Source organism: Dipodomys merriami, unplaced genomic scaffold (assembly GCF_024711535.1).
Source record: "Dipodomys merriami isolate MVZ:Mamm:240054 unplaced genomic scaffold, mDipMer1.0.p SCAF_156, whole genome shotgun sequence".
Taxonomy (NCBI): Eukaryota; Metazoa; Chordata; class Mammalia; order Rodentia; family Heteromyidae; genus Dipodomys; species Dipodomys merriami.
In genome coordinates this window covers 1305965-1329085 of record NW_027202893.1, presented here as the reverse complement: position 1 = coordinate 1329085, position 23121 = coordinate 1305965, and the positions used below count along the sequence as shown (strand labels likewise).

General features: G+C 47.3%; 2 protein-coding genes across 6 annotated transcripts in view; both read right to left on the bottom strand.

The window, feature by feature from the left end:
* Positions 1-3911: 3911 nt before the first annotated feature.
* On the bottom strand, positions 3912-13536 carry LOC138827465 (pleckstrin homology domain-containing family O member 1). The gene is made up of 6 exons (XM_070022971.1): positions 13362-13536; positions 12568-12714; positions 8380-8520; positions 6927-7031; positions 6458-6559; positions 3912-4735 (listed from the first exon to the last, which is right to left on the bottom strand). The coding sequence occupies exons 1-6, from the start codon at positions 13386-13388 to the stop codon at positions 4031-4033; spliced, it is 1227 nt and encodes a 408-aa protein (XP_069879072.1). The 5' UTR covers positions 13389-13536; the 3' UTR covers positions 3912-4030.
* Positions 13537-17172: 3636 nt separating this feature from the next.
* Positions 17173-23121, bottom strand: part of LOC138827467 (vacuolar protein sorting-associated protein 45) — an 89957-nt gene continuing 84008 nt past the window's right edge. For 4 of the 5 annotated variants that reach the window (XM_070022982.1, XM_070022983.1, XM_070022980.1 and 1 more), the window contains one exon: positions 17173-17753. In XM_070022982.1, coding sequence (XP_069879083.1) covers positions 17666-17753 — 88 coding nt within the window. In that variant the 3' untranslated portion in view covers positions 17173-17665. The remainder of the gene's footprint in view (positions 17754-23121) is intronic. The other variant, XM_070022981.1, reaches the window with a different exon arrangement.

Here is a 23121-nt window from a genome sequence, read left to right as displayed (position 1 = left end):
ACAGACAGACACAAGGTCACAAGTAGAAAGGCACTCAAACTCTGTGTGTGTGTGTGTGTGTGTGTGTGTGTGTGTGTGTGTGTGTGTGCCTCCCGTTTTACTCCGGTTTCCTTCCAACCTCTCCATATATGGTGTGGCTCTAGAGCAGGCTGGGGATTGGCTGCTGTTGTTGGGAGACTGGGAGCTGGGAGGAAAGCAGAAAAAGAAATGAACTAAGCTTAGGGGAGGGCGTGAGAATGGGGGGGGGTAGCCAGGCTCTAAGGGTTGCTGAGAGAGTGGGGCTAGGTCTGCTTGCCAGAGAGATTTAGTGGATGGAGGAGGAAATTTCCTGTTGGCAGAGGGGTTGGAAGAATGGCTGGGGAAGGAGGCAAGAGCTATTTCCCAGGGGTCCCAGCTCTAGGCTTAGTGCAGGTTAGTTTAGCAGAGGTGGAGTAGGGGTTAGATAAACCTGTGCCTTTTTTACTTTCTTCTTTTATTTTCTTGTGTTGTTCCTCCTTTCTCTTCACCCTAGACAACCTACAGCTATGCTGTGAAAATTGCATGCAAATCAGCTCATCAGCTTTCCAGGCCTGCTCCTCAGACATTCTTTCTAATGGAGGAAGATCAGGACTGTATTTTTTTTTTTTTTTTTTAAATCAGCTCTCCCAACCCCTTCCAAACAATTTAATGGTGGAGAAAAAGAGGAGGAAAATGCCATTGAAATATGAATGAAGCATCTGGTTCTTTATCTGTGTCTACCCCTCACCCATTTCAACCCTGTTCTGGGTTTCCCCCTCCCCATATTAGGACTTTCTCTTTCCAGTTCATTTGTGTAAGAAAAAAATGATAGCAAAAGTTGTTGGGAGGGAAGGAGGAAGGAAGGTAGGAATAGAAACATTCTGAAAACTGTCCCTCTGCAGCTGTGCAGGAAGAAAGTTGCCCTGTGTAGGCTCAGAGCTCTTCTCTTCCCTACCCAACTCATCATCCATTTACCACAAAACAGCGACGGGGCAGAAGGAAGGGCAGTTTTGCAGGAAGAGATTAGAATGGTAGAGGGAGGGAGCGAAACACTGGTGGAATGGAAACAAGAGTTTGAGCACCATCCTGTCTCTAGCACCTAAAGGCACATATTTTCACTAAAAGAAAATTTGCTAGTTTCCCACCACAATCATATACTTTAAGCTGCTTTTCTAGTGGAAAGCCTGGCTTTTGATTCAGTTCCGAAATTCTTTTTTTTTTTTTTTAACTGTTCAATGTACTGTCACTCTTTTATCTGAAATTCTTTTTTTTTTTTTGGGTTGGTTGTGGGACTGGAACTCTGGGCCTGGGCACTGTTTCTGAGCTCTTCAGCTCCAGGCTAGCACTCTACCATTTGAGCCCCAGTGCCACTTCTGGTTTTCTGGTGGTTAATTGGAGATGAGAGTCTTACGGACTTTCCTACCTGGGCTGGCTTTGAACCATGATCCTCAGATCTCAGCCTCCTGAGTAGCTAGGATTACAGGCCACTGTAATCCACTGGTGCCTGGCTTTTTTTTTTTTTTTGTGCCAATCATGGGGCTTGAACTTGGGGTCTGGGCACTGTCCCTGAGCTGCTGCTGCTGCTTCTTTTTTTTTTTTTTTTCTCAAGGCTAGCCACAGTGCTGCTTTTGGCCTTTTCTGCTTATGTAGTGCTGAGGAATTGAACCCAGGGCTTTGTGCATGCTAGGTAAGCACTCTACCACTGAGCACATTCTCAGCCAGCTCTGAAATTGTTGAAACCCAGGAATCAGGCCTCTCTCTTTTTCAACAGCTCGTCTTTAGCTTTATGCCTGCTAAACTCTCCTTTGACCAGAGGTACGGGCACAGCCTATGGTGTGATCAAGTGTGTGGGCTAGAACAGTGACTACGATTAACCCTTCTTCACTGTGCTCTGGCCACCTGAGCTGACTGCTTGTTGCTTACTGAGCCAAACTAATAATAGCAACCCCAGCAGCCATTTATTGACAGGCATTTTCCATATGTTGCCTTTGCCTATTCAACAGCAACTGCAATTTGCAGACAAGAAAATTGACACTCGGAAAGAGTGTGTTTGCCCAGGGCCTCATAACCATGAAGTGGCAGGTTCAGAACTTGAGTCCAGACCTCCTTTCCAAACTGGGCTCATTTCATCACATTACGGCTTGGTGTTGGAGCAATGGCTGGCAAACTGAAAGTTGTTGGTTTTGGTATCTGAAGATCCCAGGACTGAGTGACCAGCTCTTCTCAGTCCCCTGGGGGTCCCTGATCTTTCTTCTGCTTCTTGTCACTGTCACTCTCCCCAGTGTCTTCCTCACTTTCTGGCTCCCCTTGGTGTCACAGATGATTGGCATGTTGGGACACATATGCCATTCTTGCTTTTGTCTTTTTCTTCATTATGTAGGAGTGAGAAGGAAGAAAAAGAAAGGGAAAACACTGGCTTTAAAAAAATCCCAAGATAGTGATTTATAGAAAGTATAATTTTAACTCAGACGTGTAGAATTTGTGGCAATGAGTGGCTCTGATAATCATGCTTGTTTTAGAGCTTGGAGCTTATTTGAATGACTGAAGCCCTGATTCCTTCAACTCAGCACCCAGGAGAACCTGAGAGGGACAAATGAAATGGCATCCTTGTGCTTTGTGCCTGTTCCTTGGCTCAAGTAGGTAACCAACTACAGGCTAGATGTAGAAGAAAGCATGAAATTGAGTGTGGAGACTCGATATGGTTCAATGTGGGCATTTGACATTGCCTCCATGGCTGTGGGAGTACATCTGAAGAATGGGAAGACTTTCTCCCAAAGGGGTTTCTTTTCTCTTACTTGCCTCGTTTTCCTGACATTAGAAGACCCTCATTGTTAGGATCTACAAGCAGTTCTTCTCCCCTTCTCCCCCCACCACTGGAGCTCTTGGACTTAGCCACTGGGAGTGAGGTAGAAACTTGATTCAGGAGGCATTATGTCTTTTTCTTTCAAAAACATCATCCCCACGTGGCCTGCTCTTCTCTGGACCTTTATCACTGTGGCTGAACCTGACCTTAGAACCTTTAGGAAGCCCGGCAGCACCACAGCAGTCAGGCGGGGTGGTGGTGTGGGCAGAGCTGTTTTTCTAAAGCTGGACTGGTCAGTGTTAGGAGAGGTTTAAGGAAGGAGGGGGAGAGGCTACAGGAAACCCTCTCTTAATCGAAAGAGGAACCGGGACATAGGTTTGGTTTTCCCCTTCATCCTACAAAAACTGCATCACAAGTCAGTTTCACTCTTAGTTCAATTCTTCCATGGAGTCAGCTCGCTCCAGTTCCCATACTAGTCACCCCTACCCCCCAGTCAAATGACTGAACTAGTCCCATCCATCCCAGTTGGTGTCTTTGAATTTATGCTGGGAAGGGCATGGAAGAAAGGAGGAAGCACCTCAAATAAGAAAGTCTAGATGGTTCAATCCTTTTTTTCCTGTCCCGGGGATTGAACCCAGGGCCTCATGCATGTTACCCAATAGGTTGCTTGAACTATAAGCCAAGCCCCAGGCAGCTTGATGTCAGTCAGACTGTTATAAGTGAGAAGCCAGGGTTAGAGGCTGGGGAGAGTTTAATTCCACATATGCTCCTCAGAGCTGGAATACATTGCACTTCTCCTATGGCATGGACAGGTGGCCCTGGCCTCCACATCCCTAGAACTAGAATTGCACAGCTGAAATTTCACCCTCAAACTGAAAGCCTGGAATGGGACATACGAGAAAACCTCTTGTTCCCCAGACCTCTCTAAAGCTAGATCCCTGAGCACATACTTGTCCGCTCCCTACTAGGTCTAGAGGCAGGTGGTGTGTGTAAAATGAGCAGACTGTGGCGTTATCACCCATTCTGTTTAGGTGAAAGCTCCTTATTGTTGCTACAGTGCCACCCCCATCTCAGTAAGGTAGGTAAGGAAAGAAGGGTCATGAGGGCATCACACATCAGCAAAAACAATGAGTTTGATTTTTTTTTTTGATCGAGGTAAATAAAAAAGCTTTATCCTGCAACACTTGGAGATAAGTCTGTTTGTCCCCCATGAGTTCCAGACCCCTCCTTTCACATCAGGCTCTTCCGGTACTGAGTGTGCTGGGTGGTCTGTCTGAGGTGGGTGTCAGGGCTCTGCAGGTCCATCTGTCTGTACAGGTCCCTTAGCTCCCTGACTTCCTGCAGCACCTTTTTTGCCTGGCTCCAGTTCGATGACGCCTCTCCCAGCAGCCGCTCTGTCTCCAGCAGCAGCTGCTCTGACTCAGAATCAGGTGGAGACTGTGGAGGGTCCTTGGCCTTTCGCTTGCCATCTCCCAGTCCCTGAACCTCTGCCAGCAGCTCTTGAGTCTTCTCCAGTTTCCTTGCTACCAGGTCCTGGATCCGGGACAGCTGTCCTGGGTGGGGTGGGCTAGGAGTTGGGGATTCCTCAGCTTGCAGGTGGAGGGTTCGGGCTGGGCCAGTGTCCCGCTGAGACAGGATCTCCTCAAGGGAGGCACAGCGGCTTTTCTCTGAGGGGGTCAACTTCTTCGGTGCCTGGGGAGTATAGGTGGCCCCCTTGTCTGGCTTTTCCCAAGGTCGAGGAAGGCTACTTGCCCTGTATGAGGAGGGCTGGATCCGGTCTGAGTCAGCTCTCCGCCGACTGCTGGCTAGCTGGGCCACTGTCTTGTCCAGGTCCACCCGAAAGCTCTCAGCACAAGAGGTTGGCTCCTCAGGGGAAGGATCTTCCTCTTGGATCAGGTCCAAGGTCAGCATCCCATCTGAGGTAGAGGTGGAAGCCTGGGGAGGGAGAGGGTGGGAAAAGGAAAAGAAAAGGATAAATCATCTTCAGAAGGGCTTCCAGGAATGATGCCTGAAACATGGAGGGTGTGCTATCACTTCCTTCCTCAAGGAGCCTTCCCTGGATGAGAGAGACAGCCGTCTGCTCTTTGCCATTTCGTTTGCCTTTGATGGTGATTTGGGCTTTCTTCTACTTTTCTGTGACAATGTAATTTTGCCTGCTCTTTTCCTGCTTTGCACTATGCTGTAAGTTTCCAGAGGCATCTACTCCCTCTGGATTGTAGACCCAAACATTACAGTGGACTTGACACAGATGCTCCAAACAGCACAGGAACTGTTCTTGTCCATCTGCATCTCCTCACACACCTCAGCCTGCCCTATTTGAATTATGAACCCTTTATCATGTAATAAAGCTTGCTCTTTTATTTTCAGCATACTGTAATTTTAAAAAGTTGTATTCATTATTTCATATGTAGTTATACATATTTGTTTTGTTTATTCATCACTTAACCCTGCAAGGTAGACGTAATCACCGCGCTACTGGACAGACATGAATGGACTGCAAAGCCAGGTTCCAACTCAGGGTCTGCTAACACCTACTATACCTGACTGCTTCTCTACAAGAAACTGCCACTTTGTTTCACTGGCACTTGCTCCGAGTACACGTGGTACTTAATATTGTTGCCATTCAGCAGAGCTTGGGACTTGAACTCAAGGCCTCTCAATCTCATTTGGCCTTTTTACTCAAGGTGCCATGGTATTCTACCACTTGAGCTGCAACTCTCCTTCTGGCTTTTTGCTAGTTAACTGAATATATGAGTCTCACAGACTTTTTATTTCCAGGTTGGCTTTGAACCTTGATACTCAGATCTCAGTCTCCTGAATACTTAGCATTGCAGGAGTGAGCCACCAGTGCCTGGTATGACTTGTACCTTCTGCACAGCATTTATCTCTTTGATTTTTTGCTTTAGAAGTATGTATCTTTCTTACTTTCCCCAAAAGACAATAAATTGATTTTTTTTTTGGGGGGGTCCGGTCGTGGGGCCTGAACTCTGGGCTTGGGCGCTGTCCCTCAGCTCTTCAGCTCAAGGCTAGCGCTCTACCACTTGAGCCAAAGCACCACTTCCGGCTTTTTTCTTTTTGCTTATGTGGTGCTGAGAAATCGAACCCAGGGCCTCAGGCATGCAAGGCAAGCACTCTACCACTGAGCCACCTTCCTAGCCCCAAGACAATAAATTGAGAACAGAAATATTTGAACATATAATAGGTACTGAAGAAATATATATTACATTATTTACATTTTAATTTGTGTATGTGTGCGCATGGTAGTACTAGGGCTTGTACTCATGGCTCATATTCTTGCTTAGCTTTTCTGCTCAATGCTTGGCACTCTACCACTTGAGCCACACTCCACTTCTGGCTTTTTGCTGATTAGAGATAAAAGTCTTACGGATTTGTCTGCCCAGGCTAGTTTCGAATCTTAATCCTTAGATCTTTCAGCCTCCCAAGTAGCTAGAATTATAGGCATAATCCACTGGTGCCTGGCTAAGCAACATTTCTGATTTAGGGAATCACACAGGGACACAGAATGAAGGACCTTGTTGGCCTTTGGTGCTGGTATTGGAGGCCTTTCATGCATGCCTCTGGTGCTATACAGTCCTGAGATGCACTGACACAGAACGAGCCCTTTGGAAATGTTTACTTTCTTATAGTCCTACGTACCACAGCCATGAGGTGTCCCCGAGTTGGGGGGCGGCGCGAGTGTTGGATTTTTGCTCTGTCTCGAGTGGGGTGGGCGAGATAGCTGTCCTCCTCAACGGTGACCTGAAGAGATGCACTGTGAGTCTCAGGTGCTCTTCAGGACTCTCTGTCCCAACCCAGAATCCCCCCAAACCTGAATATTCCTGGATTGGGAAATGAGCCTATCTCATTAACTATGCTGAGCAAGTATAAAGGACAGGAAGGGGCGCCTTAAAGCTGGCCCGAGGCTGGCTCATGCATCATGAATGGGGGACGAGGAACTGAGAGAAAAGATTCTGAGAAGGTAGAAGAACAAGCAGGCTTCCAAAAGGGAGAGGAAGAAGCTGATGGGGGCACAATTAAATGGGGCCCTAAACAATAATCTCACTTTAGTGAGTCACAGCTGCTCCCTCTGCCCCAGTATCCTTCTCCCCATAATAAGCCCCCTGACCTCATCCAAGATGCGGTTCTTAGCTCTTGTGATAGCTGAGTTGAGGGCGTTGATCCATGACTCCTTCTCTTCGGGACTCACAGCCAGGAAGATCAGGTTGGGTGCCTATGAGGGGAAGATTCTTGTTTCAGCCAGGGTTTTAGAGTTGGTGCCTCACCTTGACAGTGAAGAAATAAGAAATTATAATCTCATTCTCTTAGACTCAGCTCCTGGAAGGAGTATGATTCTGCTTCCAGAGTTATCTATAACTCAGGAAACCCATTCCCCATTCCTGCCAAATAGTATAGTTGGAAGGTGGTTTAGGAAACAACAAAGAGGAGCTAAGAAGAGCACTGGAGTTAGGTGCCGGTGGCTCACACCTGTAATCCTGGCTATTCAGGAAGCTAATATCTGAGGATTGAGGTTCAAAGACAGTCTGGACCATTTGGGGAACCTTATCTCCAAACAGCAAAACTGGAAGTGGAGCTGTGGCTCAAGCGGTGGAGCCACCAGCTTTGAGTGAAGAAAGCTAAGGGTAAGTGCCCAGGCCCTAAGTTCAAGTCCTAGCACTGACATTGAAGAGAAAGAGAGATAAGAGAGGGGGAGGAGGGTGCATGCACTGGATATTAATGTGGCACTGGAGATAATTAGATGAGATTTGATAAAAGACAGGTATTAAAGATCTTTGAATGTTTTCAAAAACAGAATATGAAAGAAACACTTTCCTTGGATTTCCTCAACCACTTATCAGGGCACAAAGACCAGTCATTTTCTTTTCTTTTCTTTTTTTTTGGGGGGTCCAGTCATGGGGCCTGAACTCTGGGCCTGGGCGCTGTCCCTCAGCTCTTCACCTCAAGGCTAGCGCTCTACCACTTGAACCACAGCACCACTTCTGGCTTTTTTTCTTTTTGCTTATGTGGTGCTAAGGAATCGAACCAAGGGCCTCATGCATGCAAGGCAAGCGCTCTACCACTGAGCCACCAGACCAGTCATTTTCTTTCAAGAGACATGTGCACATGCAGCAGTATGTATGTGAGGTGTGGGAGAGACAGATACGATCTTTGTGGCTAAAGGCTGGCATGCCTGGAGGGAAGGAAATAGCCACAGTATATTGCAAATGATATAATAAAAGTCAGCAGGAAAGCAATCCAGGGCCTCTGAGGAAGGGGCTGGGAAGGTGGCTCAGTGGTAGAGTGTTTGCTTGCAAGCGTGAGGCCCTGGGTTCCATTCCTCAGCACCAAATAAGCAGAAAAGACTGGAAGTGGTGCTGTGGCTCAAGTGGTAGAGCCCTAGCATTGAGCTGAAGAGCTGAGGGATAGTGCCCAGGTCCAGAGTTCAGGCCCCACGAGGGGTGGGGGTGGGGGGGACAAAACAAAAACAAAACAAAAAAGAATGTGAAGAGGAAGGAGCTCTCCTTCACCCACCTCCCACCTCCTCCAGAGCTCCAGTGGCCACAGCAGCCAGAGAAACCTACCGTGTTACCAGGCTGCTTGGAATGGGCAAGAGTAAATTTGCTATGATTTTTCTTGCTCCTGCTCTTGGATTTCCGGAGTTCTTCACACTTCTCATAGTCACTCAGGTCAAACACCTCTTGAATATTTTTCTCATCTTTTACCTAGGGGACATTTGGAGGTGAGGTGAGGAGGATAAAATTACTTAGCTGCCTCCCCTGACCCCCTCCCTCCCATTGGTTTAGATCAGTCTGGGGAGTGAGAAGAAGCCTGAGGAGGGGGAAGGACGGCAGGCTAGGAAAAGGCTATCCAGCAAAGGTGTATAGACCTGTTTTTAGGGGATGAGACTGGGGCAGACTCCGAGTCCCGAGTCCTCATAAGGATTTCTGTTGACCTCTCCTCAGCCAACCCCACCATTTCTAAAGCCTTTCTTCACCCATAACCCCCACCCTGTTCTAGAGGACACAGTTTACAAGACCTAAAGGGCTCATGTCCTTACAGGGACATGGTGTACAGGCTGCCCAGATATCCCCAAGTAAGGAAGACCCAGTTGGCCTCTGCCAGAGAAAGGAGACAAAGGCAGCACCAGTATCAGGGATAGCTGAGGACTGAAGGTCTGCTTTTGGCCTCCTGGGTCTTATGGTTTACATGGTAGTTCCTGCTCCTTCCTCTAATATATCTACTATAAAGACACTCATCCCAATGAACAACCTTCTACTTGGTTTGGAACACCCAGGAACTGGTCATGATTCCTAGGAGAAAAATGCAAAACTGGGCCTGATGTCTCATGCCCATAATCATAGCTACTAGAGACAGAGATAATGAGGATCATGGTTCTAGGCCAGCCCAGGGCAAAGTAGTTAGCAAGACACCCCATTTCAACCAATAAGCTTGGAATGGTGGTGTACACCTGTATTTCAGCCTCACAAGAAGATATAAATTGAAGAATCACAGACCAGGTTGGCCTAGGCAAAAACATGAGAACTTATCTGAAAAACAACTAAAACCAAAGAGGGCCCAAGTTGTAGAGCATTCACCCTTAGTTAGAACCCCCCAATACCACCACCAAAAGTTAAAACCACTAGTATCCATTTTGATAGAAGTAAAAGTAGGCTCACGTCTTCCTTGGAAGGTATTTACTCTCCTCAACTGGAAGTGTTTCCAAAAGAGCTGCCATTTCCCAAGTTCTAGAATAGGAATTGTGTACATGACCAAGTGTATATAACCTTGAGGTGGGAAAAGTGTCTCTATGACATTCCCCACTCCATCTGAGTCTTGTCTCTAACTGCCCTTCTGATTTGCTGCTGGACCTAGCGGGCTGAAGGCAGGAGTACAGACGATGATCACAGAGGAACAGCTCGTCTGTCCCTCTCTCGTCATTTGCTACCACATGGCTTGGCTCTGGGGTTCTCCCCCTGTCCAAGCTCCCTGGCTTTGGGCTGGAAAGTGATCAGAAGCCTTGAAGGACTATGGGTGGAGGGGTGACAAGGTGCTGCAAAGGGCATTCAAGAACAATTCCCAGAAACATAGGGCCAGGATGCAGGATGATGCATCACCTCTCCTCTCCCCTTCCTTCCCTATAGTGAGACTATCAGCAGAGCCAGAGAACTTGGAGAGGAAGGTGCTGGGCGTGTGTGCACGGCTAGGGGAAGAGAGTCACTTGTTCTGTTTTCCTTGGGGACAGGGAAGAGAAGGTTTCTATTCTGGCTTGGATGAGGCTGATAAGGAGCTCTGGGAACAAGGGGCATGGGCAAAGTCAGCCCTTCATAGGGCAGGGCTAAGAGGCAGGGTGAAGCAAGCAAGCATATTCCAGTGCCAAGAAAAGACAAACATTCCTCACCCACCAGCCTTGTTCTCCACTGTCTCCACTGTGTTGTTCCCCCCCCATATCTAATTCTTGAAGCCTCACTTACAATAACTCATCTCCTATATTAGCCCCCCCCTTTCCCTCTGATCCTTTATCTGAGGCTCACAGACAGAGATTTTCTGCTACATTTGCCAAGAGTTGTTCCAACACAACCTCCTCTCCCACAAGGTCTTCCTAAGGTCCAGCGTCTGTTCCTACACATTAGTCCACGATCAGAAGGTGCCCTGCTCTCTGTGATAAAGAGTATCCTTTCCTGAGAGTATCCTTTCCTGAGAGCAAGCACAAAGATTCACAGCAGACACAAGGACTCTATAGCTTGAGGTAGTTATGGGAATCCTTGTCTTTTTGATAAGAAGTTAAAAAGAAGAAGAAAGATTTGTGAAAACTGGGAAAGAGGGTTAGGATTACTATTATTGTTTTGCATTACACATAAATTACAAATATCATATTATGATTTTTTATTATTTTATTAATTTATTTTGGTGCCAGTTCTGGGGTTTGAACTCAGGACCTGGGCCTGTCCCTGAGGCTCTTGTTTTCAAGGCTCATCCTACCACCTGAACCACAGCACCACTTCCGGCTTTTTCTACATATGTGGTACTGGGGAATGAAACTCAGGGCTTCATGCATGCTAGGCGAGCACTTTACCACTGAGCTACCTTCCCAGCCCATACTGTGATATTTAAAAATCTTGAATCCACTGGTTCTGAGAAGTAGTCAGAATAAAGACTAGAGTCTTCTGGTAGTTTCTCCCCTAACCTAGGCCCACTGTAACATGAAAACTGGCTCTGAAGAAGAGCAGCATCAATATGCTGTTCCCTCTTTTCCAATGCCCTTCTCAGCAGGAGCAGTTGGCCCTGGGTTAGTCAGGTGTTCCTGACTCATAGGACGACAAGCAGTCCAGGCTGAGGTCATTCCATCCTTCTCTGGCTCTTTCTACCTTCCTTCACACACAAGGTACCCATTCTTTTACCTCCAGACTGTGCTTTGGACAAAAATTAACAAGAAAACACAATTGTTTTTGTTTCTTCTACATTTAACTGTCCTCTAGCTTCCCGGGAGCTTGGTGGAATGAAGTTCTGTCTGCTTGTTTCAGTGTCTTGCCATTATGAAGTTCAGAGAATACACTTTGACACTTGCTTATCTTTTTTTTTTTTTTAAACCGGAAAGCCAGAAAATTGTGGAGAAAACTTTCAGTAGGATCTGCCTGTCTTCTTTCACTTGGAGTCCTAAGACTCCACCAGCAAATTTCTAGCTTAGTGGCAGCTAGGATGAAATACTTTCCACAGGGTCTCTTCAGTGGCTTAGTCCTTCCCTCATTGTATTAGTAGCCGCTCTTTACAGATGAGTACTTGCTCTTGGGCTGCAAGTATATCTATTTCAATACCATAAAAGGATTTATTTACCTAAATACAATCTACTGACTGTGTCGACTTCTGAAAGCAGAAGGGGTTAGAACTCGGGGAGGACTTCCCAGTCAGTTCTGGGTGAGGGAACCCAGAATCAGGGAAAGAAGGGCCACCGGAAGGAGAACATGGGACAGTCTACCAGGCTAGGCAAACACAGAGGAGCATTCCAGGAACTATTAAGAGTTACTGATCCCAAGAGTTAGGGACAAACGGGAAAAGAGTCTGGTTCAGTGATCTGGTCTCAGATTCTGCTCCAATGTGGGCTGTAGCTTTCCTGTTTAACTATAGAGGCAAAGCATTGCAGAGACAGAGGTTCCCATGTCCATTTCTCTCTCCTTTAATACAAATTAGGCTGGCCAGGAAGGGACGGAAGTGGGATGAGGGACAGCACTGTTGGACACTGGCCCCAACAAAAACTAGCTGGCCCTCAGCTATTTTTCTGGGGTCACCAAGATCGACCACGGGTTGTGTGATTTTGATTTTGTGCACCTGATAGGACCTGCCTACACCTCTGCTTCAGGCAGGAAAGGAAAGGCTAGTTGGACTGGGGTAGGGGGACAGGAAGGCGTGATGGGTGGAGTTCAGCAACAACAGCAAATCAACCCCCTATTTCATGAGGTCAGGACAGGGTAGGAGATGGGGAGGGGGGTGCACTTAAAACTTCTAGGGAGTGTTGAGAGGGGGATGTTTTTTTTTGCAAGAAAAAAAAAACAAACTCAACTTGGAATTCTTAGGTCTTCTCAGTAAAAGGTGACCTTTCTCTGCAGAAGAGAAGGGTACAGAGTAATGCGACCACTGAACTTGCTTCTGGAACAAATCGAGAGGGGTAGTGTGTGTGTGTGGGGGGGTAGGGGTGCTGGAGGCAGCCAAATCTCATGGGGAGCAAAAGTGGGGACGGGAGAAAACAGGGATAGTTAGAGGCAAAGGGCACCTACCTCCTTCTCCGAGATGTAGAGCTGGTCCCCTTTCAGCACCACATAGCGGTTTTTCCAAATCTCCCTGAAAATCCCTTTCCCGCAGAATTTCCGGACCCAGCCGACCTTCTCGGGCGGTGCAGATTGATGGTTTCCATCCTGGGGGCCCTGCCCGGGGCAAGAGAAGCCGCGGCCGGTGAACGATCACGGAGCTCGCCCCCGTCCCTCGGGCCTCCTCCACGGCTCCCCGAGCTCCCCGGTCGCCTCCAAAGCTGGAGCCGGGGACCCCTCGAGGTCTGCTCCTCACTGGGGGGAACAGGTTTTCACTCGAGGAACTCTCTTACCCGCCGCCCCCTCCCCCCAAATCAGCAGCCGGACTGCGCGGGGAGGGGCCCGGGAGAGAGGGGGCTCCCCGCGGTCCCCGCGGTCCCCGCGGCCGGCCCCCTCCCCCAGCCCCTCGCCACGACTAACGGCATCTTATTTTATTTCTCATTGTCTGTTCGCCGCGCGCGGCTCGAGGCACGCGGCGGCCGGTCAGCGGGGGAGGACGGGGTGCGGGTCGGGCAGGGCACAAACTAAGCCAAGTTAAAGCCCCCCGAGGCAGGTAAACAAAAGCCCCCTCTGGAGCCTCCGCGCGGGGCCGCGGGCGGAGGTCCCGGGGCCCGGCGGGCGGCCGGGGCGGGGCGCGGGCGCGGCCGGGGCTGGGGGCTCGCGCGGGGCGCCCCGCCGCGCGCCGCCCGGGCCGGGCCGGGGTCGCGGGAGCACGAAGTCGGCGGCGGCGGCGGAGGCGCGGGCCGCCGGGCGGGCGCACTCACCCTCTTGGTGGAATTGTTCTTCTTCATTATTCCCGGCGGGGCGCGGGGCCGAGGGGCCGAGGGGCGGCCCCGCGTGGGGGTCTCGGCCGCTCCGAGGGGGGCTGCTTCCCAGCGGGAGGGTGGCGAAGGTGCCCGGGCGCCACCGCGCTCCTCCCCGGCTCCCGCCCGCCGCCCGCCCGCCCTCCCTCCCGCTCCGGGACTCTCCCCCTCTTTGTAGCTCTGGTTACACTAAAGGCCGGCCTCCCGCGCACTCCCTCGCCCTCGCACACTCACGCACGGCCGCTCCCCGCCCCTCGGCGCCCTCCATCCCGGCGCCCACGCGGCCCGGGCCCCGAGCGCGCCCCCCGCCGCCCACCCGTCCGGCCCGGCCCGCGCCCCGCCGCTCCATCCGCGGGCCCGCTGACGTTGCGAGTTCAGAATAAAGGGCGAATCGCGGAGCCGCAGCCAGTGCGCTCCCCCGCTCCCCCCACCCCCCGTCTTTGTTTCTGACTCATCCGGGGGGAGGCTGGCGGACCTGATCCCCGAGGAGACCCGCTCCCAGATCCCAGCCCAGCCGGAGGTGGGGTGAGATGGGCAGACCCGGACCTGCCCAGTCGCCCGGCCCCGCAGACCCGGTGGATCATAGAGACTCGCGGATTTGGGAAGAGCCTGGATAACCGAGGTGGAGATCATCTGCCTCCCAAACCCAAACAAAAACAGAAGCGCCACCCAGACGCCTTCTGGGTGGTAGAGAATGGTCTGAGCAGGTCAGGTGTTAGGGAAAAGTTTTATGCTTCCGAGGCTATGCTGTTGGAATAGATTGGGAGAAAAGTTGTTGTTATTAATACATATCGCTTCCAGTTTACAAAGCCTTATTTGAGCCTCAGGAGAATAAATCCCCAGTATAAGGTACATGTTATGACGGTCTCCATGTCTGGGCAGACAAGCGAGGTACAGGAAGGCTGAGAGATCTGCGGATGCGTAAGTGCTGGCAAGAGAACTCTTGTCTTCAGAGCCAGGACCCTTTATACCAGGGATATATATGTATGTACACATACATGTGTACACGTGTATACACATAATACGTGTGTACACATATGTGTACACAGCATGAGGCTCCAAGTATGGCTCACTTCTTGGCTATCTCCCTGATGCTCTGCCATGACCATTCCCTTCTGTCTGTATGTTGGAGTCCACTGGAAGGATGGGCTCCATATCTAGAGGGTACTCTTAACTGGAGACCTCTGTTGACCCTTCCCACCCAAAACGGCCTCAGAGCCTGCGGGGTGTGGCTTAGTAACTTCATGTTTCAGTATGTGTTTGATGGCAAGACAGGTGGAGGAAAATCTGTCTGTGTGGCCGTGTCTTTACCCCTGTGGTCATTGAATATTTTTAAGTCCCTGTTCATCCACTTGTGGATACTGAGAGACAAACATTTCTATCAACAAGGGAAGTTAGGTGGCCATGTAAGATGCCCAGGGAAAGAACTTAGAAGACAAAATTATTGTCCTTTAGGGCTAAGTATGATAATAAACTGATAAAAACATCATCTTACATGCATATTCTGCGTATGTAGGTACATAATTACTACAAAATGAATAAGAATATTTGGTAGAGAGCAGGAGAAAGAGGGCAAACATTCTGGAGACATCTCAAGATTTAAAAAGAGTGGTTAAATTTATGATGTGAGAGGTAGAGGGTTCTTTGGCTTTTTCTGGCATCCGTTGAATTAGGCATCCTCTGTGTTTTTAGATCCACCTTTCCTCCTAATCCAGTGATACTGCTGTCTCCTTCCCTTAGTCATAGGAATTAATTTTCCTGTTTAAGATGAGTTGTAGAACTTTATCCTTTCAAAATATTTTTCTATGTCATGGAAAGGCTTTAGTGCCACCTTGTGAAGCATATACAGTGAGTATGAATATTCTCATGGGAAATGAGGAAACAGGGTGTAATGAATCCACTGACATGCTCAAATTTATACAAGTTACTGGCTAAATCCAGCCTTTCTGACTTGAGCCTGCAGGGAGACACAGATGCATGTGCATGTGTGCAAAGCACCAACACATACATACAGCACACATTTTCTAAACCATCCCTTCCCTATCCCAAAAAGCGCTGGGGAGCATGGCTCAAGTAGTAAACTTCTTGTCTAGCAAATTAGAGGTCTTAGGTCCAATCCCCAGTATGGTAAATAAATAAGGTGGGACACATTAAAAAAAAAGTCCAGGATATTTTATATATGAGGAAGCAGAATAATGTAAGGAAAGTATACTGCACGACTTTTTGAGGGCATGTTGGTCAGACAAATAGGAATAACTTGGATCTATAGTTTAATAGGGGTTGGAATTAACTCAGTAGAGGAGCACTTGTCTAGCATGCAGAAGGTCCTGGACCCAATTATGAGCACCACAAAGAAAAAAAAAGTCTACATTATTTAGATGACTTTTGGCTTATGGGGGAAGAAGTAATTCATGACTTCCCCCATCTTCCTTTTTTCCAGTAGGTTTCATTTAGTCAGTAATGCTTGAGGACCTCCTAGATGTAAGGCCCTGTGCTCCTCGCACTCTCTATCAGAGAGGAGCTGGGCCTTGTAAACATCAGGCAGAGGGACCCATAAAAAATAACCCTCCAAAGTAATTTTCAGATTCTAGAGCAGATGCATGTGGGCTGAAGAACCTTCTCTGCCTGTCTGCTCCTTAAGATGTTACATAAATCTCTGGCTTTCTCCCTCCTATTAACTGGCAGTACTGCACAGCTCCCTCCTCTAGTCCTCTCCCTACCTTTTCTTACCTTGCCCCTCTGGCCACTCACCCCTCTTCCCACATGCTATAGTCTTCCTCTGACGTGTTCATCATGCTGACTTCTCTCTTACCAGGTGAACCTTATGGCACATAAATTTGGCTCTATGTAGGACAGTTTTCCAAAGTTCAGTACTTAAGTGAGAAATGTGAATGAGGCACATCTAGGTTCCTTTACACATTTTTATAACACTGTCTCCTCGGTGAGCTTGACACCATCATACGCACAAATCTCAGAAATAGTTCAAGCCACTTTTCTGTTTGAGGGAGATAAGACAGTGGGAGGAATCATGGTGGGGTTACCTCCTAAATACGTTCATGCATAAGACATCCCTGCCAGTGGCTTTGTGCTTCAATTGAGTTTTCATAAGTAACCACACTTAGGAAAAGGACATGATTACAGGTAAAATCTTGTGAATTGCTGACTACAAGTTTCCTGAGTAGAAACTGTTATTGAAACAGTTGTTTCAAAACATCCTCTTGGCTTTTGTAAACAGGAGTGAGGTTTTGGTCAGGGCATTTCAATCTGTGGGGGAGAGGGTTATTAAAAACATACAAAACCTTAATTAAAATGTTTTTAGAGAGGAAAAATAGAGGGCCAGTAATAATGGAATCAGCCTTGTAAATATTAGTGTACTGCCCCATCTCTTGCAATCCCATGAGAAAAACATTATTACTCCTGTTCTATGGATGAGGAAGCTGAGGCACAAACATTCCCAGTGCCGTGTAAATATGACATAAACTTCATCACAGAATGTCCCATGCCAGAGAATATTTGTTAACATTTAAACTCATACACACCTTACAGAGAATTGGAAGAGGATTGAGCTCTGCTATTTTTGCTATGATTATACCATTGCTTTTTACTGCTTTCAAGAAAAGCAAAATTGAGACCAGCATTTATTATCTGCCTTGGTATACTTTAAATATCTTCCAGGTAGAGGCAATGCCTTCATTGCGTTTGGCGTAAAGCCATCTCAAACCTTACTTCCTGAATTCCCATAAATGAATCCCAAGAAAGAAAATCACTCATATTTCCACAAAATGAAGTTTTATTGTAGTCATTCATAGTTTCTCAGTGCCACAGAAAATTGCAACATGGGGACAAATACCTTTTCCATGGTTCTCTCAAGAAACACGGTGAGGTCTCTGAAATGAGTTATATAGGAATGTGATGAACAGAAAGAAGAAAGGGCCAAGGGAAGAGAGGAAATTGAAGAGGGAGGTATGTACCTCATCTGGCTCTTTTTCAGGCCTCTCGGCTCTGATAATCCTTTTCCCAAATAGGATCTCAACAAAATCTATCTGACAGGAGCGTGATTGTGCTATCAAATATACAAAGAAACATTTATTTGATAAGGAAACTGAGAGAAAGTGGGTTGGGGTGGGTTTCAACTTCTCAGCTTATCCCCAGTCTTGATGTCCGCCGGCCGTTCAGGAACCAGTAGGCTAGCTGGCCATCAGGGAAGGCCTGTGGAGCAAGCAGGAGGGGAACCTGTGCCATAGTACCCACTCTCTGTCACCATTTCATCTTCTGCTTGCTGACCTCGAGGTGACTTGAGAGCTCTCCCTGCCTCTGCTGTGTAGTCCAGAAGACAGAACTTCCTCTAGGAAACTGACAAGGAGATATGAGATTACTTAAAGGAAAAACAAAACCATCACTAAAAATAGAGTATCTTATTCATGCCACTGAAGTACATAAAAAGATCCTCATGACTAGCATGCAGGAAGTACTGACTGGTCTGATATTTGGGTCTAGAATGAACTGTCAGCAGTGTACTACAACATCCTGAGGAGGAGAGCCCCTGCAGGGATTCCTCAGGTGATCTTTGCTTCACTTTCAACTTTTCTAAAAAGGGGGAGAAAAAAAAGAAACAAAACAAAACACCTTTGCTAAAATTATACTTGAAGATCCTCCTCTGGATTTCAATAAGTCTCCATATTCTTGATTGCAGGGGGAAAACATTTTATTTGCCAAACCTAATTTTGTTTCCTAAGGCCATTGTGACTTTTCAAAAAGTATCTATTTAGGTACTTTGATGAGTCATTGCGCAGAATGCTTTAAAAATATGGGCAATGAACATATTGGAAGCTGAACTCTAAATTTAGACTATGTTTAAAAACAAACAAAAAAGTGAATTTTCTTTTTTAGATGTTTTATATAAAGCTTACTTTAAAAAAGAAAACTAAAAAATCCCTGATACTAGAACCCAATTCACTTCAGTTAAATTCACATTTAACAAATGATTACTGAGCGTCCTTGTGAGTCTGCATTGGACTGGGTGTATGGATGAATACTTCTTATGGTTCCCACCTTAAGGCAATCTCAGTGAGAGACCCGTAAATAAATAGAGAAGTATGGGAGACTAATGGTGGATAAACACTATGGCTTCTCTTAGTTTGTACTGTTCTCAGGGGTGCTTTCTCTGTTCTACAAAGAGGAAGTAAAGTGGTTGGAGAAAATCACCCCTAGTTTTACAAAGTAAACCTCAAAGTTCCTCCAGGGCTTACTTAGCAAAGGTACTCAAGAAGGTATGCTGAAATGCACTATACATACATACATACATACATACATATCTATATCTTATCTATCTATCTATCTATCTATATCTTATTTTGGTAGTACTGGAGATTGAATTCAGGGACTTGCTAGCTAGGGAAATACTTTAGCCCTTGGGCCAAGCTCTAAGCCTTTATCTCCACCTTCCAAGTACATGGAATTACTGGTACGTGTTACCAACTCTTTTAAAAAAAAAGCTAGGGTTGGGAAGGTGGCTCAGTGGTAGAGCGCTTGCCTTGCATGCATGAGGCCCTGGGTTCGATTCCTCAGCACCACATAAGCAAAAAGAAAAAAGCTGGAAGTGGCGCTGTGGCTCAAGTGGTAGAGTGCTAGCTTTGAGCTGAAGAGTTGAGGAACAGTGCTCAGGCCCAGAGTTCAGGCCCCACAACCGGACCTCCCCCCCCCCCAAAAAAAAAAAAAAGCTAGATGAGCTGGTAGCTCACACCTATAATCCTAGCTACTAGGAAGCTGAAATCTGAGGATTGTAGTTCAAAGCAGCTTGGCCAAGTGCATACACGTACACACACACACACACACACACACACACACACACACACACACACACACACACACACACACACACACACACACACACACACACACACACGAAAGGATTTTGAATCTTTTTACCACTGAGAAATATGAAATGGACACACACACACACACACACACACACACACACACACACACACACACACACACACACGAAAGGATTTTGAATCTTTTTACCACTGAGAAATATGAAATGGATGGCTCATACCTATAATCCTAGCTACTCAGGAGGCTGAGATCTGAGGATCTTGGGGTGAAGCCAGACCGGGCAAAAAAGTCTGTGAGACTCTGATCTCCAATAAATTATTCAGAAAAGACTGGAAGTAGCACAGTGGCTCAAGTGGTAGAGCACTAGCTTTGAGCACAAAGAGGCTCACGGACATTGCCCAGGCCCTGAGTTCAAGTCACAGGACTGGCACAAAAAAAGAAAAAAAGAGGGGCTGGGAAGGTGGCTCAGTGGTAGAGCGCTTGCCTTGCATGCATGAAGCCCTGGGTTCGATTCCTCAGCACCACATAAACAAAAAGAAAAAAGCTGGAAGTGGTGCTGTGGCTCAAGTGGTAAAGCGCTAGCCTTGAACTGAAGAACTGAGGGACAGCGCCCAGGCCCAGAGTTCAGGCCCCATGACCAGACCCCCCCCCCCCAAAAAAAAAGAAAGCAAGAAAAGAGACAGAGAAAGACAAAAAAGACAAAAAAAGACAGAGAAAGAAACTGCTTGAAGAGACACACTCTGACTTAAACATTGTTTACATGTATTGAAACATCATATGGTATTCCATAAGGACATAAAAACTTTATTTCTTTATGTATCATTTAAGAAATAATTTCAAAGCAGCGAGCCAGTGGTTCATGCCTGTAATCCTAGCTACTCAGGAGGCTGAGCTCTGAGGATGGCAGTTCAAACCCAGCCCAAGTAGGAAAGTCCATGAAACTCTCATCTTCAATTAACCATCAGAACCAGAAGTGGCACTAACGCTCGAAGTGGTAGAGCACTAGCCTTGAATGACAAAACTTAGCGACAGCATCCAGGCTCTGAGTACAAGCCCCACGACAGACAAAAAAGACAAGAAGAGCTGGGTGCCTGTGGTTCACGCCTGTGACCCCAGCTACACAGGAGTCTGAGATTTGAGGATCCAGTTTAAAGCCAGCCCAGGCAGGAAAGTCTGTGAGACTCTTTTTATTTTTTTATTTTTTGGGTCCGGTCGTGGGGCCTGAACTCTGGGCCTGGGCACTGTCCCTCAGCTCCTCAGCTCAAGGCTAGCACTCTACCACTTGAGCCACAGTGCCACTTCTGGCTTTTTTGCTTATGTGGTGCTGAGGAATTGAACCCAGGGCCTCATGCATACAAGGCAAGCACTCTACCACGGAGCCACCTTCCCAGCCCAAGACTCTTATCTCTAATAAACCACCAGAAAACTGGAAGTGGTGCTGTGGCTCAAGTGTAGAGCACTCACCTTGAGCTGAAGAGCTGAGGGACAGTGCCCAGGCCCAGAGTTCAAGTCCCACAACCAACAAAAAAAAAAAAAAAGAAGAAGAAAGGAGAAAGAAAGGAGAAGGGAGAAGGGAGAAGAAGGAGAAGAGGGGAGAAGAAGATGACGACAATGAAGAAGAAGAAGAAAAATCAGGGCACTCATGATTGTAATCTTAGCTACTTAGGAGGCTGAGATATGAAGACTGAAGAGCTAGTGTAGGCAGACAAATCTTTGAGACTCTTATTTCTACTTAACCAATAAAAAGCTAGAGGTAGATCTGTGGCTCAAGTAGTAGAGCACTAGTCTTGAGTGAAAACAATCAGGGACAGTGCCAGGCCCTGAATTTAAGTTCCTAGGACTGGCATATGCACATAGAGAGAGAGAAAGGGAAGGAAGGAAGGGAGGGAGGGAGGGAGGGAGGGAAGGAGAGGGAAAGGCAAGGCAAGGCAGGCAGGCAAAATTCCATGTGAATTTCTTACATCAAAAGCACCAAAGGATGGGCTGGGAAGGTGGCTCAGTGGTAGAGCGCTTGCCTTGCATGCATGAGGCCCTGGGTTCTATTCCTCAGAACCACATAAACAAAAAGAAAAAAGCCGGAGGTGGCGCTGTGGCTCAAGTGGTAGAGTGCTAGCCTTGAGCTGAAGAGCTGAGGGACAGCGCCCAGGCCCGAGTTCAGGCCCCACGACCGGACCACCCCCCAAAAAAACACCAAAGGAATCCAAAATCTGAATAGAATAATGAAATACATAAGGATTTGGGGAAGTAGAACTGTGGCTCAAAGTGGCCGAGCACTAGCTTTGAGCAAAAGCGCTCAGGGACAGTGCCTAGGCCCCACAACCCTCGAAGTAGAGCTCTGACTCAAGTGGTAGAGTGCTAGCCTTGAGAACACACACACACACACACACACACACACGCGCGCGCGCGCACACACACACACACACACACACACACACACTAGTTCTACCAGAAAGCACTGGGAGACCCTGAGTTCAAGCCCCAAAACTGACACACTGACACACACACACACACACACACACATACACGTTCAAGGCCTGAGGCTTCATATGTGGAAAAGCAAAGGAGTGAAACATAGCTGTGGCTCTGAAAACTGCAAGCAGTGGGACTTGAAAGAAGCTACAAGAGGAGTTCTCAGTGAATTTGGCAATTAAACCTTCCACCCTCCCCTCCCTAATGTCTCCAGCCAAGTGTTTGGCTGTAATTAGAAGCTTGTTACGGCTTTAAAGCAAATTCTTTGAGTTCTTCTCAAGAATTCAAATAGAGAATTTTGCCCAGTTTTGTTGTTTTCCAGTTCTTGGGCTTGAACTCTGGACCTAGGCGCTATTCCTGAGCTTCTTTTGCTCAAGGCAAGCACTCTACCACTTGAGCCAGAGCTCTACTTCGAGCTTTTTTTTTTGTAGTTTATTGGGGCTGAGAGTCTCATGGACTTTCTTGCCCAGATCTCAGTCTCCTGAGTAGCTAGAATTACAGGGATAAGCCACCTCACCTGGTTGAACTATGCATCTTTTTTTTTTTTTTTGGTCGGTCCTGGGGCTTGAACTCTGGGCCTGGGCGCTGTCCCTCAGCTCTTCAGCTCAAGGCGAGCGCTCTACCACTTGAGCTACAGCACCACTTCCGGTTTTCTGGTGGTTTATTGGAGATAGGAGTCTCACGGTCTTTCTTGCCTGGGCTGGCTTTGAACCTCGATCCTCAGATCTCAGCCTCCTGAGTAGCTAGGATTACAGGCGTGAGCCACCAGCGCCCGGCGAACTATGCATCTTTTAAAACCCATCTTTCTTTTTAAAATTTCTGTACTCTATCTTGTATATAAGTTTATCTGATTTGGGGAAAGGGAGGGGGAATCACGGAAACAGTGGGACAAAGTGTGAACCAATTCAACAGTGACATTCACTAGATACTCTGTTGGAAATGAACTTTGCAATATGGGGGGAGGGGAGGTCTGGGGTAACAGGGTGGGGAGAAGAGAGAGAAAATGAAGGAGGGAGCCACACTGTTAAAAAAGAAATGTACTTATTACTTTACTTTTAAAAGTGTGACCCTTCTGTACATCACCTTTACAATAAAACAAAAACAAAACGCATCTCTCACAGAACTACTCTTCTAAGGAGCTGTCTTCCTCTTAAGCTGCCGACTAGGATCTCAGTATCATACTGTGTTGTAACTTATCTATATGTATATTTTCCATGTAAATCTAGGAAGTTTTTGAGAGCACAAAGTAATACACAATACATCCTCCTTGTAAACAGCATATACAAACCTCAAGTCTCCCTGAACTCTTCTCCCCATTCCTCTTTCCAGAGATAACAATTTGATCAACAAATATTTATTGAGTGCCTACTTTGTGCTAGAAGCTGCAAACAGGGCATTAAGCAAGTAAACAGAG